The 17,036-nt window shown below is 41.9% G+C and overlaps 1 protein-coding gene across 15 annotated transcripts in view; it reads left to right on the top strand.

Annotated features, from left to right (window-relative positions):
• The window catches only part of LOC108889501 (membrane-associated guanylate kinase, WW and PDZ domain-containing protein 1), a 91,607-nt gene that overhangs the window by 23,719 nt on the left and 50,852 nt on the right, over positions 1-17,036 (top strand). For 13 of the 15 annotated variants that reach the window (XM_018685975.2, XM_018685978.2, XM_018685977.2 and 10 more), the window contains exon 2: positions 7,029-7,145. In XM_018685975.2, coding sequence (XP_018541491.1) covers positions 7,029-7,145 — 117 coding nt within the window. Of the gene's footprint in view, positions 1-7,028; positions 7,146-11,862; positions 11,884-15,768; positions 16,047-17,036 lie in introns of those variants that run through there. The other 2 variants (XM_051071299.1, XM_051071298.1) reach the window with 2 other exon arrangements.

Consider the following 17,036-nt stretch of genomic DNA (forward strand, 5'->3'; position numbering starts at 1 on the left):
TAAGAAGGACAAATTCATGGTTTTTGAGTTTGTCATGTTTTGTTACAGTTACAGTTTGATTTCTAGGCCGGGACCAGTAACTTGACACCACTTGTGGCCTATCAGCAGCTTGTGGCCAAGAAGTCGACCTGAAAATAACCCCCCCCCCCCCCCAAAAAAAAAAAAAAAAACAAATTATTGGTTTGACATTTTGATTTTTGCTTTGATTGAACAAATGAGATACAAAATGTTAATCAGGAAATTTAATGTACTTTACCTTTGGACAGAGTAATGCTAGCCATTTACCCCAGTTTTCAGTTTTATGTATGGAAGACTTTGGCATATGTATACGCTATGGTAAGCTAGCTGGCTGCTGGCTTCATATATAACAGATAGGTGCCTGTCTTCTCACCTAACTCTCAGCAAGAACTCAAACAAGCCGATTTCTCAATATGTTGAACTATTCTTTTAAAGCAAGTCCCATCAGTGTCATTAATTCTGAAGCAAGACTGGTGATGTACCTGGCTTTTTCGTGGCCAAACACCTAGAGAGGGTCACCTTAGCCCAACACCCTCTGCGTGGGAGGGCGTCTTGTCTTGCACCATAATCCTCTCTGTCATCACCACAGGTGGTGTTTCATTAGGTAGACCTGTGTGTGTGTGTGTGTGTGTGTGTGTGTGTGTGTGTGTGTGTGTGTGTGTGTCTTCCAATTAAGGCAGGATTGTCTCTTCTCCTCTACAAAAAGTAAGGGCAACCTGCCTGTCATTTAACACCTAATCTGTGCCAGCAGCATCTTCCAGGCGAGAGAGGAACACACAGACACGAGCCTGACACACAAGACCAGGGCTCTTCTCAACATCGTTGCACCGATTAGACCTGTGCATGCAGACTTTTGGCATCTTTGTGGTTACTCCCTCTCAGCATACTCCAGAAGCTGGTTGGAGTTACAGTTCTCTTTGTTGACGTTCGTGTTTGTTTGGAATCTGTTTTAATGTAAACAGTGGGAAAACAGGAGTTTAAATATTTCCATTTTCAATGTTACCATGCTCATCTTATCTTATAATATGTGTCTTTGTTACAGTAATTAGTTACTTACCAACTGCAGAGTATTTACTGTTTTGCATTCTCCCACAGAGCAGCTATAATTTAAGGATTTTTTTCTCCTGTGGCCAGGATAAACGTACACAAGCATGTGTGGTCTGTATCTTGAGAGAAAACAGTTGTGGCTGATATTTTACTAAACCCATTAGACCTATTTGTCACAGGTTAGTTGTAGATTGTTTGTGTCTGCTGTCACACTGACGTTGACTGTTTAAAGTATATCATAAACACTGTGGTTTGAGTGGTGGAAGAAGTACTCAGAAAAATCCGCACAATGTACTTAAAGCATCAAAAGTAAAAGTACTAGTCCCTTTCAAAGTGATTACATGAAATAAATCCTATTATTTGAAGGTTGTTGTTGATGCATTACAATGCATGCAGCATTTTTATGTTAAAGCTTGCAGATTTTGAGATCATTTTAACTACTTTATGTATTTTAATTTATAAATTGATCAGATGTTTTATTTGTTAAATCTTCATCTGAAAAGTAACCAGTCGCCCCATCTGCCCTGATAAATGTAGCAGAGTAAAAAGTAAGTAGGTTACATGAAACAGAATTTAAGGACGGCACTTGAGTAAAATGTTCCTTGTCACGTTCCACCACAGCTCGTTGGTGTGATGGTGGAAAAAAAAAAAATGTCAGTAGCTGATATAAAAGGCTATTTTGAATCTTTAAATTAATTCCAACTCCACCCACTAGGGATTAAGAATTACATCTTTGAAGTCACATTTGAAGGTCTTCTCCTTCTACCCCACCCCCCCCAAACTTCATAGACTTAAGATCCACCACTGGGGGGCAGCAGCCCATAATGACCACACATTCACTGGCTGGCTCTGGGTTGCCATGGTAACGGGTCTGTGTGAAGCAGGCTTATTGGTGGTGAGGCTCAGAGACACAGAGGGCAGTGTTGAGCCAGAGGGTGGGAGATGAATCCCAATCAGCAGCTGAACAGAGCTTCACACACACAACAAACACACTGACATGGGCATTTTTTCGTGAATTAATGTTCATTCTTTATGAGCTGTTAATTTAATTTGTCTTTTTGTACATACAAATAATCAAAAACACCAAAATCATAACTGTGACTGTGTGGATGTCTGGCACCCATGCTTTGAAATGATAACCACCTGGCATGTTTATGTTCAAAGGCATGATTGACAGGTAGCAGCAGTGACTTGTGGTGATGACAGCTGTTTTATGGCACTATAGGCTACAGCTGCTTGGCACAGTCTCTCTACTGATGTTTTAAGAACCCACAACCATATGTTTACATTCTCTTACTATTAGGCCAGCATGTTCTAATGCAGAGTTACTGAATCCTCTTTATACCATGCTTCATGAGATAAAATCATCCAAACCATCTTAAGACATCGCTGATTACAAGCCAGTCTTTACAGCGCAGAAGTTTTGTGTGTGTGTGTGTGTGTGTGTGTAAGTGTGTGACATGTTCACAGAAATATATATATTAGAATGTGTGAATCACTTTCTCCTTAGATGTTTGAGAACACACCCCCACCCTCCCCTCAGTCCCAAAATGAGACAGGGATGCATAACTAGATTTAGGGTTATGTAATGCTGACTGGAGGCACGGAGGATGTGTATAATCCACTCTTATTTGGGTTAAACCCGTCTCTCTCACTCTCACTCTCTATCTGCAAGAGGACAGGGACCTCACATCTTCACACATCTCTCCTCTGCCTCATCCAGGGCTGAAAAACACGATCTCTGTCACACACAGTGTTTTACCAGTCGGCTCCACAAACATCTCAGCTCCCAGGAAACATCTCTCAGCGCACTAATGTCTCTGGCGTCTCAGATTTTCCCTGATGGAATGATTTCATTGTTATGAAAATCAAGAATATCCTCTTTCCAAGCTCTCGAGTGATCCATCTTATCATCCAAAGACAGACCAAGTTATTTTCACTGACAGACAGAATAACATGGATTTTTTTTAGTTAGGCAGCAAATGATTATTTCTCAGTTAATATGTATGAAATCTCAGAAAATGATGAAAAGATTGTCTGACTAACAGTCCAAAACAATCATTTTAGTATAATGGGAAACAATGAAATCCAGTGTGTATTCACATTTTTTACTTGAAATAGTACCTAAAATAATTGTTATGGACTAAGTTACTGTCTAGTAACGAATCAATTAATTGCTTCAGTTCTAATTTTCAATTATCTTGGCTCCATGGATGGCAGTGTTGGTCTGTCTTTTGGTCAGTCCAACGCTTCCAGTCAGTGCAGACTGAACTTTTGGACTAACGACTTTGATGATACCTTAACTATTAATCTTGTGCCATCATCAGATCAGAATTGTAATTTGTGCAGTACTTTGGTTTATGATCATACATCTGCAAAACTAAGACACTAAACCAAGATCTTGTGCATGGTAGACATTATACCTGCTCGATGTCAGTATGTTAGCATCATCATTGTGAGCATGTTAGCATGCTAATGTTAGCATTCAGCTCAAACACAGCTGTGCCTACATAGAGCCTCACAGAGCTGCTAGTGTGGCTGACCCATAGTTTTCTTTCTTTAGCACAGTGATTTTTACTGGTGTATGTATGCTTTTCTTAAATCAAAGATACTTGTGTCTTATTTTTCCCCTTATAAACACAGGTTACTCTCTATAAATGCAGGGAGTAATTGTAGACATCTGACATATTAGCATTAATACACTTATGCTGTTCATATTGATGGAGAGATGCCTGTGCTCTATAAAAGAGCTCTCCTCTCAAGTGGTTACTTTCATTGTAATGTTACTTGAACATTAAAATCTTCCCATGCATGCAGTCTCTACTGTAGCCTATTCAAATTAAATACGTGCCTGTAAAAAAAAAAGTCTAATCCAATAATATCTATTTATTTTTGTAAAAACATTCAGTCCAGTCCAGAAAATATGTAGGGACAGACAATTGTGGATTAGCAGACACTGTGTATGAGAATGTTCAGCACATTCCCAGCAACAGTATCTTGTATCTTATTGTATACAATACAAGGATCTCCATTCAATGCGTGTGGTGAATTGAACAATTCACCATGTGTATTGTATAAAATTCTGTGGAACACAGCAGCTCTGTGGTTGCTGAGCTGAGATAATATCTCCTGTTTTCTCACCACATCCGGTTGTTTTTGTTAGATTTTAAAACTTTGTTTTTTGTTACATTGTGCTGGGAAACCACTCTAAATGGGTCAAGGAAAATTGTTTTATTCTTAAGTCTCAAATTCCATAGAAAATGGTTGTAAAGCTGAAGATAATAGTAAATTGAAAATAACATTCTGGCATGCTCTGAGGCTCTCCCTATTTTTCTGTTCTGAAAATATATCAAACTGTGACACAGCTGAAATGTATCACATCAAACCATGAATTTGCTGTCTGTCTGGACCAGGAATTTATTTTGTCAAGCAGCTAGATATCAGTATTTTTTTTTTTCCAATTTGGCATGCAGAACGCTACATCTACAGCACCATAACATCTGCTTATTTGTTTAGTGTAACAGCATTTGAGATTAAAAATCCAGAGAGAAACTAAGTAAACGGCGTATGAACTGTACACACAGACACACACTCCACAGTGGTGTGATTGTAATCTCTGATCCACACAGCTTTAATCCTCATAAATATTGAATATTTGATGACTTTCTCATTGATGGAGCAGGACACCTGGGCGGCCCGCCCTCTGCTAGCTCTACGCGCCCACAGGAGGGGGTTGTTCCTGACAGCGGTCCTTATCTCAGGGAAAGCATCTGAGCCAGCAAAACTGACACGACAGTGAATGCAAACACTAATGTGTGTGCCGCATGATCCAATCATATTTTATTTTTGATGCAGTGCTGTTTATATAAATCAAATCACCACCGACATGGAATGAGCAGCAGAAGATGCACCGATTGAAAGAAAGCTTGTGTACGTTAAGTGTGTGTGTATTTGTGTATGCATGTGTGCAAGTGTGCTGTTGTATCTGCTTTTGCTTTTACAGTCTGACTGCTGCTTGCCTAGCAGGGACCGTAATGATGGTCGTCAGCACTGGCTGGTTGCTAGGTAACAATTACCTGACTGTGCTTTGCTTGCACTGAATTACACAGTGGGTTGTGTGTGTGTGTGTGTGTGCGTGCGCGTGCGTGTGTGTATGTGTATGGAGGAACGGAAAAATACAGAAAAGTAGACTACCAACCGAGTGTCTCCACTTCTGGGAAGAAAATACCCCACACCACAATCAGATTCATGGTGATGATAATATTACCATAGCTGTGTTCCTGAATCAGATTTACACCTTAACTTTTATCACATATTATTATTATTATTATTATCATTATTATTATTATTATTATTATCATAAATAGTAGTAGTAATAGTAGTAGTAGTATTGGCATTATTATTATCACTATGTTTCTTCTGAAATTTAATATTATATTTTTCTCACTGTAGTATTAGATGCCTGTGTGTTGTTATCTTTCGGGACTTGGTGCTTCACATTATCAGTGTACATGCCTCAGTATTTATAGTCATGTCTATTCGGCGGAGGAGGTGGATGTGAAGCTGGGGCTGACAGATCATGATGTGACCACAGGGCCACACCTCAGGGCAGATGACAGATACTCCCCTGCTATTAGACCATTTTCACTTTCTCAGCTGCTACATTGACACTCTGGATCTGTCTGTCCTTTTCCCCCTGATTTTAGTCTCTCAGTAGCATTCTTGCCTCTGTCCTGCCTCATTTAGTACGATTTGTACAGTCAAACCTCAACCTCTCTTGTAACTATACCCTGCCCTCATATTAATTTTCACCCCCCAATACACCACATTACAGGGGCTCTGTCTTCTTTTTTTACTTTTAATACATCCATCTTATGAATTCCCATTAATCCCAGAGTAAACTAGCTACACAGTCGGCACACTGACCCTGTCATCTTGAAGCACAGAGCCAGGAGAAACTCTTCCGCTGTGGATCGGAGGCCGACAGGAGGCCATGGCACCTCCCCTAAGAAGTGCTTGCCAGCTACCCCAGACATGGATGATATATTTGGAGATCATTAAATGGTCCTAAATGAGACCCTGGCGTGAGAGCGAGCTCTGACCATCTGGCCCCATTGTGAGCACTTGAGCTCAGTTCAAACTCAGCCAGCAGCATCAGCACCTCTGATTGGGTGGATGCTGTGAATAAGCTTTGGAATTCCAGCCAATCAGAGACTCTCTTAATCAATTACCCAAACCTGCCTCAATCTCTTCATTTTCCTCCAAATGAATCATACTGTGTTTCTCTGCTCTGTTGACACCGTTGACATGATTTATTTCTTTGCAGTTACCATTTAATGGAATAGACAAAGGTTGGAAATGAGTATCACTTTTTCTCTCTGTCTCATGTTTGAGTCAGATAGTGCTGAATTTTTAGTGATGCTAGCAGCATGGCTCTAAGGATGGCAGTGTCACTTGGTCAGTTTGTCATTTGGTCCACCAATTTGGTCCAGACTGAAATGTCTCAAAAACTATTCAATGGATTGCCATGAAATTTTGTGCAGACATTTATGGTGCCCAGAGGATGAATTCTAATGGCTTTGATGCTTAAGTACAGCCTCACAGAACTCTTGTTAACCATAAAACAGCTGGCGCATTGTTGAGTGTTGCTGATCACCAAGAGCTACTGTAGCTTTATAAAGGTTTTTCCTGTATATTGTCAGTATTTTCTTGTCTGTGAATTAACATTAAGCTGTGGTATACAGCAACACTAGCATGGCTGACTTTAAGTTTCGCTACATCACTTGGACTTAAGAGAGAAGTATATTGTCAAATTTGATGCATTTTAACAATGGAAATGTCATAGCCTTTCATGTCCTTACTTGGTCAAATGACAGCATGTAAACAGCAGAAGAGACAGCCAGATTTTTGACGTCAACGAGGTTTGTTTACTTGAGCCGCTCCTGTCTGTCTGCTGTTTCCAGGTCACAAGCTCAACAAGGACCTGAAGCACTACCTGAGCTTGAGGTTTCAAAAGTCTTCACCAGACCATGAGCTGCAGAAGATCATCCGAGCCAATCTGTATCGCCATGCTGTGCCTTGTGAGTAAAAACATTATAATAATGTGATGGCGGATGCTTAAATCACATCTGGCTTAAGAGTGGTGTCTTTAACCACTCTTTTGCATCATTTCCTCATCTTTGCCGACATGACCCACTTTCTTTTGGCTTTCTCTCTCGTTTGTTTCATCTCCTATTAATCTCATTCTTCCCTTTCACTCACCCATAAATTATTCTGTTACACTTTATTCCCCTTTCATCATTTAAAATCCTCACGATCTCTGACTCTAACAAACAAAAAGAGAAACAAACATGCATTTTCCCAAGCACCATTTTCCTAGTGTTTGTTATGTATTACAGCCCATTGAAGCCACTTGTGTCTTGACCGCACCAGAGCACCGTTTTTGCAGCTGTCTCACATGGCTGTGAAATATACAAAAAGCGTGGCTGGAGCCAAACACCCAGCACTGTGCCAGACTCCACAGCTGGGCTCGGTTACGTCACTAACAGTTGGATCTGTGGTTGGGTGACACAGTCCAGCTCCACTCAGTTCAATTTCCTACTGTACTCATGTCATGTTTGTGTATTTAAGGAAAAAAAACAATGTTTGCTTGAGTTGTTGAGTTGAGGCTTAAAGTGTTTTAACAAAGCAGAGCAATGGATCTATTGGGGATATGATTAGAGAGTGTGTGTTTATGTGTGAGTGTGTGTGTTTGTGTGCCCACCACTCCCCTGAGGAATTGTTTGATTATCACACATATGCATAGACATGATTTAATCAGCCAAGAAAGCAATGATCAGTCCCATAAAACACCACTTCCCCCTGTGTGGCTGTGTGGCTGTGTGTTTTTCGTTTGCATGTGTTTGCATTGCAGCGCTCCCTAATAAAATGTGGCTTCAAGACTAGATTGATGTAAACCCCCCCCTTGCTTTTTTTCACTCTCTGCCTCTCAATCTCTGGCTGTCTGTCCTTCTCTTGCGCTCAGCCATGTGACTGGTAAATCCGCCTCTCTGAGCCTCCCCCTGGTGCCCTCCCTGGGATTATGATGTTCTGATATATTGAAAATAGATTCCTGCCTGATTATGTGATGAACATGATGGGCTCTCGCAAAGATCACAGAATGACGGGGGATGCCTCCGTGTGCAGAGGATGCACAGTAATGACATTAAAGTTGAACGTAGGCAAAATAAAAAAGCTAAATATGTTTTTCCAGTGATGGTATTGTAAGGTCGTCTGAGGGGGTAACCAGATTATTAAATTATTATTATTCTTTTTTTTCCTACTTTTAACTAATTTAGCTTTTTTTCCCAGCGATATGTTGGATACATTGGCCTCCTACAGCCTCTAAAATGACCTAAAATGTATATACTTTATATTTTCACCTCTTCTGTCCTCTAAAATCCTTAAAATAGGTAAGGGACTGGATGCTTTTACCTCTTAAGGTCTTAAAAAAATCTCTAAAATAAGTGAAATACCTGATACATTCACTTCATTATGCCTTCACATTAGACAAATCCAAAAAGAAAGAAAGTCCAATCCATAACCAAAGGATGACCTGTGATGAAGGGTCACAAGTAGCCGTTGTTTCATTTTGATGGCCAAATGATTTGGGAACCACATAATATTTTATAATGAAACCCTTTGAGTCACCTTTAACAATAACAAAATAATCCTTGAACCAATGCACATCTGTTGCTCACTAACTGTGATAGATTAACATTGCAACATTGCCTGTATTCAAATGTGAAAACTTAATAGTTACAGGACTTGTGTAAGCTATTAGATTGGAAATGTGAAGAAGAAGAATGAACAAGGTCATTTGTATCAACTTTTCTGAGTAGCTAATGTTAGGTTAGGGCTATAACCTCTTGGTCAGTGAGATGTGAGATTATAGAGAGGAGGAACAATGTGCAGCTCCAGGAGTCATTAGAGTTTTACTACAGTGTTTTCTCTGTTCACCTCAACAGAAACAAGTCTCATTGTTCTCAGATCTGTTCTGCTTCACTGCTGGAGCTGTAATGAAGTGTGTTTCCCATTGCAATGATTTCGACTTGATTCACCGGCAAGAAAGTAATGACAAATATCTATATGTGCAGGAAAAACTTTATTAGAGCTTCACTGCCTCTTGGTGACTAGCACAACTTAACAATAATGTAACTGTTTCCCCTTTAACATGTCTTAGTCTCCAGTCGTGCTTGTGGCTCTGTATGCTATGTGCTATTGTGTTGCTCACAGTGGCATTGCTAACATGCTGATGTTTAGCAAGTGTAATGATTGCCATGTTCACCATCTTAGTTAAGCATGCTAGCATGCTAACATTAGCTTGACTAGCACTGAACACAAAATACAGCAATGACATTAGTTTTGCAGGTGTTTGGTCAGAATCCAAATTATTGAACTAATTGAAAGTTTGACCTGAAGATGACGCAACAAGAAAAGTCAAGGGATCACTAAAGTTATTACAATTTATCCTGAGGGGAAAATAAATGTCTATACCAAATTTCATGGCAATCAGTAGTTGCTTTGACATTTCACACAAAACCTCATGTTGGTGCTAGATGATGAATCCGGGATCACCAAAGTCATTATCAGTCTTTTTCTTGGAACCATGAATGTCTGTACAAAATTTCACAGTAATCCATTCAGTAGTTTGGGAGATATTTCAGCCTGGATCAAAGTGGTGAAACATGAGATTGACACACAGACTGACAGAATGACAGACCAACATTGCCATCCTGAGAGGCATGCAAAATAATATGTTCAGCTACATGGTTTTTAGCGTGAAACAGCTGCTGAGTTTGTCTAGGAGAAGAGATCTGACGATGCTTCTAAGAACAGGGATGTCAAAAATACAATACTAACAGTATTTAAGTACAAATTTGATGTACTTGATCTTGACTTGAGTAGTACTTTGTGCTTCTACTAAATTTCAGATGGTAATATTGTAGTTTTTACTTCACTACATTTATATGGCAAGTATAGTTACTTTACAGATCATACGTTAGATACAAAACATATGATCATCTAATAAATTATGATGCATTGTTAAAGATTAAACTCCTCAGTAGTGTTTATAAAGTAGTTACAGTTTGCTCCATTTGGACCAGCTACATCATTATAATACTATTTAGATATTAGTGCATAATAATAATAACACTAATGATACTGATAATACAATAATATTATCAAATAGCCTCTGCATAATGAGTACTTTTACTTTTGATTCTTTAAATACGTGTTGTTTCTAATATTTCTGTACTTTTTCTGTCATATTTGGATGCAGGACTTGTACTTGTAATGCAGCATATTACAGTGATGCTATTGCTACTTTTATTTAAGTAAAGGGTCTGAATGCTTCTTCCACCACTGATGGTTCTTAGCTAACAAATGCAAACAAAGGTTAAGGTTGAGTTTTTCCTCATCACTGTTCAAGGCAGTGTAGTGAGTATTTACAGAAGCAGGAAGAAGGTGTATGTGGGATCGAGTTAAAATAAACTACAGTGCCCACATTCATGATGAAAACGAGATGAAGAAAACATGTCGTCCAGTGCAACAGTGTGGCTCATTGATGTGCTTTTGTAGGTGTATGGCACGAAGATAATACTTAAAGTTCTTTGTTACACTCGGCCTTTGACAAAAATAAAACTTATAATACCACCAGACTTGTCCTGAGTGAGGCCTAATAGTCACTTTTAAGTAATGTAGCAGAATCTGTGAATGTTTTGAGTGTGTATTTTTTTTGGTAATGACTTTTTAAAAAAAAAAAAAAAAAAAAGGCCACATGGGCCACAACACAATTCTGGCCTTTCTTTCTTCCTGGCCCTCCCTCTCTCCCTTTCTTGGTGACCTACTATTGCAGCCACCTCCTGTTTATTGTCTCTCTCCCTCTCACACACATGCAAATATTTTCTTGGCATGACAAGGCAGAATGACAAAAGCAGTCAAATAAAAGCCACACTTCTCAGCCCTCTGTTTCCTTTGTCTGTGTGCCCCTCGAGTCTCCTCCCCCTCTCCTGAGCACATGTGTTGCTCTCTATCCCTGTGTTTGACTCGAACAGGTGCCTTTCCCTCTACCACTGGCCGAGGTATTTTTTTTCTCTCCCTTTTGGGAATGTATGTGTGAATGTGTGTTTATTAGAAGAGCCCCCACCCCACCTCCTCCTGTCAACCCACCATCTCCCCTCTCCTTCATAGCCCCACTGCTACAGATGGCCATTGTTATCATGTGCGGCAAATGTCACAATTGATAGAGAAGTCGCTCTCTCGTGGGATTCATTTCCCTCTCACGTCTACAGCTGCTGCTTGGGGATGAGGGTTATCTCGGCGTTATCCCAGTGTTTGAGCCACAGAGCGAACCAATCCTCCCTCCCCCCACCTGATCTCTCCCTCCCTCTCCCTTGCTCTCTCTCCCTCTGCTCTCTCTCTATCATTCTCTCCTCACTTCAAATCCTCCAGTGAGTGTCAGTGTCCCTGTGGCTTGGCGGTGGCTGCTGCCTTCCTCTGTCTCTCTCTGTCACACTCAGGCTGCTCCCACTGTCTCCCTGCCTCTGCTGCTCTCACCCTCCATCTCCTCCTTTCTCTCTCGCTCTCTCTCACACTCTCTCGCTCTCTTTCTCTCCCTCCCCTCCTCGCTGTCCTTCACTCCCTCGCTTCCTTGTTTTCCACTCCACTGCCGATCTCGGGGAAATCATTGTTGGAGACAAATTTCTCTGTTTGCCGCTCACACAAAGAAAGGGATTACGGCTTGATTTGCTGGCTCCGGGCTCGCTCTGCATCCAGGCAAGTGGCAGCTCCTTATTCTCTCCCTGTTCTCTCATTCTTCTTCTTTTTTCCCCTCACTCTCACTGCCATCCGCCATCCGAAGCCTGTGATGTATGCATGGCAGAGAGTGTGTGTGTGTGTGTGTGTGTGTGTGTGGTTGATGCTGTGTATATAGGCTAAGGGAATCAGGGAAGGTGGGGGTAGGGGTGGGAATTATGTGAGGGGAAATAGGGGGGCAGGCACACTCGGAGCAGGCACGTCCAACCCAGAGGGACAGATGGCCAGTAGCCCTGGTGCTTTTTCCTCTTTGGTTTTCTAATTCACCCTGCAGGCTTTGTGTAAGGCCCTCTAGTACACAGACCTTCTTTTCAAGAAGCAAGAGATGGCTGCTCTCCTTAGCTAGAAGAGGGAGGGAGGTGGTGGTGGTGGTGGTGGGGGCCTGTGTGTGAAGAACGGACAGGGTATAGGAAAGGAGAGGAGGAGGGAGGAGGAAGGGGGGGTGCTGTAGAGGTAGAGCAGGTTTTTTTTAAGAGGAGGTTAGGATAGGAGAGGAGAGGAGATGAGAAGCGGGGGGAGGGGGGGGGGTCATCAGCCTCGAATGCGTGGAGGTCAGGTCCAGATGCTGTTCAAACAAAAGGGCTTCTCTGGGGGGAACGGCAGGGGGAAGCGTGGCACTCGCCATTGTGTGTGTCGCTGCATTGCAGGGTGCTGCCGGGGAGCCTCATGCTAATGATGGCCATTCATTCTTGTAACGGATGAGTGGGCCCCAGCTTCTGTTTGCCTGCTTTTCACATACGCACGGTTCATATTTTGTTCATGTGACCAAATATCTGCTGCGTTAACGCACGATTCGCTGTGGAGGCGATGAAGGGATGAGAAAAAACGATGGCTTACGAGCTCATTGAGGAAGCTGGGCAAATATGTGTTTTTGCATAGTAATGATGTATGAAGACAGGTGCAGACTGTGTGTGTGTTTACATGGACTGTGTGTGTGTGTGAGATTTATGTTTAATGCATGTGTTGGTGTATTCATGGTGGTGTTTAGCATATCTTACAGAGACAGTAACAAACAGGCATCATTTGTTGCCATTAAAATGAACCACATACCACATACAGGCCAAAAGAACTGCAGTTCTTCCTTCTAATTTTATTGTCAGTGTGATTGGCAAGTGGGTGGAAGGTGGCACTGGAGGCTGTGGTCTCTGACATTATTTTTGTTATTGACAATCTCCTCTAGGCCCATTTCAAAGGCATCTTATAGTACATTATCCAAGAGGAACCATTACAACAACACAACCTCTGTTTGTCTTTCTGCACCTGCAGTGTAGAACAGGCTGTACCCTGAGCCTGGTGTTACATTAACTTCAATCAATCCTGATGAGCAGCCACTATGATTGGTGAATATAAAATGCAGCTTGCAATAATGTTATTGTTATTCAAACTACTTATTCACATTTCCTTGCCAAGCTCATGTAAGACAATCGGTCCTTTGATGTTGTGAATACTCGAGTAATGATGTGAAGACTGCTGACGGGATCACCCCAGAGTCACTCGGGTCAATTTAAAGTGATCAGTGTCTGATTAATGAGCCACTATCTGCAGAAATGCTTCATGTGGTTCTGTCTGTACGACTGTCGGTGAGTGCAGTCCCTGCGTACCGAGACCAGAGTGATCCTTCGTCCAAACTGGCAACCCTGTTTACTGCATGGAAGAGAAAGAGAGCTTGGGATTGCTGATGAAAGCAGGTGTGAATTCTCTTCACTGTTCACAGACTGACAATTATATTTCAGACAGCTAGCTAGTGTGTCTATTTTCGTTGTCAGTGGAATGTGATGATGATAAGCCGGCCTTTGAGGTCAGGGAAATGAACTGCGCTAATTCACTGGCTGAACAAAGATTCTCTGTTATGATCATTAAGTCTTTTACCGGACTGATCTGTGTGTGAGTGTCTTGTGATGATTTGGATATGGCTCGGCTGTGGCGGCCAGCTAGCATAGCCTACATACTGTAGCTCCTCAGTGTGTGCTATCCTCGATGCCTCCAAGCAGTGAGCATTGATTGATCTAAAATCAGATATGTTTTAACTTTCTTCACTGAACTTTGTGTTCATGTGGCTTCTTAGGGTATTTGTTGTGTTTCGATCATCTTTCCTCCTGTGGATAAGCACACTTCTTATCCCAGGGCCTTGTTTTTGCTTACTCACAATGAAGCAAATCTAGCTTTTGAATTACACACAAATTATTGCTCCATCAATGCAGTTTACTGATTTTCAGATTTAAAGTTCAACCTGCCAATCTCTAAAGGTAAAGGTGAGTTAGTGATGAAATGTTTTTGGTGTTTGTATAAATATTTGGTTCTCAAAGCAGCTGAGTAATGCATTTGGGCATTTTGCCCCCATACCATTGCCATTTAATCAATGTATGTAATCCTAAAGGAACTGTTTGAAATTTTGGGAAATACTTTTTCTTTTTTACTCTTTTGTGCTGAGAGCGAGATGAAAAGAGTGACACCACTTTCACGTCTTTACGCTGAATATAAAGCCAGAGCCAGCAGATTAGCCTGTCCTAGCATAAAAACTGGACCAGAAGGAAACAGCTAGCCTTGTTCTGTCTACAGTTTAAAAAAACACCTCTCAAACTCAGCAATTAACATGTTATATCTTGTTTGCTTTTGGACATTTGGCTAGCTGTTTCCTCCTGCTTCATGCTAAGCTAGGCTAATCTGCCAGGTCTTGCTTCATATTTAGTGTACAAATATGATGTTGTCTTATTCAATGAAAATCTGCAGTGTGCCCTAAAGGTACAGATTGACAAACCATCACATAATTATCAGACTGCATTCCTATTTTATGGATAGATCAGTATTTGAAAGTGAAATTAGCCCTCTGTATACAGTCCTCCTTTAACGTCTGTTGGCACGCTACAAACTGAGGTTAGCTTCATGTTTATCCAACAAAAACATGTCCAACCTGGTCCTTCAACTACTCTGATTCACTCTGCTATTGATAACCTAAGTGGCCCACTATTCGGCAACAAAGGTTATAACTATCTCCAACTTAATTTAATGTAACATATGGAGCAGTTACAGTACATCAGCATACAAATACTGCATACCAAAATCTTGTTGGTTCACTTCAGGACTCCATTTAAACTACTTTATTTTGTATTTTTTAAACTTAAAGCTGTGGGACAATGAGGGCATATGGCTGAGATTGGACCATGTGAATCCAAACAGAAAGCTGCAGTCCTCTACCCTCAGGGCAGCTCCTGGGTTTTGTGGTCAGGTTGCCTGGGCAGCAGTCCATGTCCATGCAGGTACAGGCCTGCGCTGCCAGGTACAGGCTTTCCTTTGGTCTGCCAGTGGGCCCTTAATCTCCCAAGGTCCTAATCAAGTCTAGGCTCTGGGGTTCTAGTCGGGTTGAAGCATAGTAAACAAATCTAGGCTGCAACCAACTCCGCACAAACTAATCCCAGACCAAGAACACTGGTTATCAACTGTCATATTTACACCTTTTTTATTCATATATTTGGTTCCTATTTTTACCATTTACGCCACATGGTACTGTATCTCCCTCCAATCTTCATGTGCATCCTGAATCCTTACCCTCATCCTTGGTCTGCTGCCGTCTACATCCTTCCTTAACCCAGCACTCACCCCTGAAGAGGTTTTCTCAGTCACAAGACCTGCACAAAGCTAGCTGTTTATCAGGAGGGACCATGTGTTAGGTAATGTCAGGAGTCTGTATTTATGGCTAAGATAGCAGGAGAAGGAGAAGGGAAAGATAGAGGAAAGAGAGAGAGTGAGAGGGAGGAAGGCAGGCAGTGGGCGGGAGTATGCGGGGGCTGTGGGGCTGCAGCCATTGGCCTCAGACAGGAACTGGAGTGTGAATAGCTCACATTGGCTTAGCCTCTAAGCTGGGCTGGACCTCTAATTTGCTCTGCTTGTGGAGCTTTGAAGAAAAACGGCAGCTGCCTACTAGCTGCCTGCCTGAATGAGCTCGCAAGCTGGGAGGTAGCACTCGCTCACAGACATACTGAATGATCCATGGATGGTTTGGATGGAAGAAAGAGAGCAGAAATCAGCCTGCTTGGATTTACCTTTTTGAATATGTCTGTGGAATAACGTGCAGAGAGGAAAGCAGCAGCAGCAGCAACAGCAGCAGTGGCGGTGGTGGTGTAGAGGTAATTCTGTGACATTTGCTTCATCTCCTGGGAGTGATGCCCTGGCTTCCGGGATTAGATTGGAAGAGATGTGGGTGGGGAGAATAGTCAGATACACACACACAGGCAGAAATACAGAGGCAGGTGGATTTTTTTTGTTATTTGAAAGACTGTGGGAATCAGTGCCTATGCAGATCTGTTGTGTGATATTGATGAGCTGTGATGTGTTGTGCCGTGTGCCTGTGATGATGGCGGATCTGTGCGTGCACACATATGCATGTTTGTCTGTCTGAGATGGTGTTTGGTTAGGGGCTGAATTTAAACACTAATCTGTTGACACACTCGCCTGCTGTTAGAGGACATTACTATCCGCGTCTGCCATTGGCTCATGCGGCCTCATCTTCTCCCTCACCTTTTTCTTTCCATCTTCCCTTCTTTTTTCTTTTTTACCTCTTTAAGTCACCTCTTCTTGTGCACCCGCTCTCTCCTCTCAGCTTTACTCTTTAAAAGAAAGCTCCTTACCCCCTTTTTTCACCTGGCTTCTTACAATAAACGGTGTTTTCTAGTAGGTGAAAGAAAAACAAAACCCCCTGCCATCTTTTGTGTCATTTTACAAGATTTCCAGCTAATGACGCCTCAGATTGTTTGTGCTTGCCCACTATTCATTTTCACCCACCCACCCCCCCCTCCCTCATTCTTCTCCCCCATATTGAAAGGGGAGAGATGGGGAGGGAGCAGGGGGAACAGCAGGAGAATAGCGGCTGGGACTCAGCTGTGAGGAGTGTTGTGGCGCGAGCTGAAAGAATGGCCTGTTGTGTTGGGCAGCAGCAGTATTGTGTGTCTGGCCTCTCTTTCCCTCTGTGTCCTCTGTCCCTCTCCTCTTTAATGGGTAACTCCATCATCCCTTTATTCAAACAATCACAGTGAGGAATCTGCTCAATATATTAGAAAAAAAGGACTGTTTGGATTTTTTTTTTATTCTAGAGCCAATGAGATACCTCAGATACTGAA

This window comes from Lates calcarifer, linkage group LG6, assembly GCF_001640805.2.
Source record: "Lates calcarifer isolate ASB-BC8 linkage group LG6, TLL_Latcal_v3, whole genome shotgun sequence".
Lineage (NCBI taxonomy): Eukaryota > Metazoa > Chordata > Actinopteri > Centropomidae > Lates > Lates calcarifer.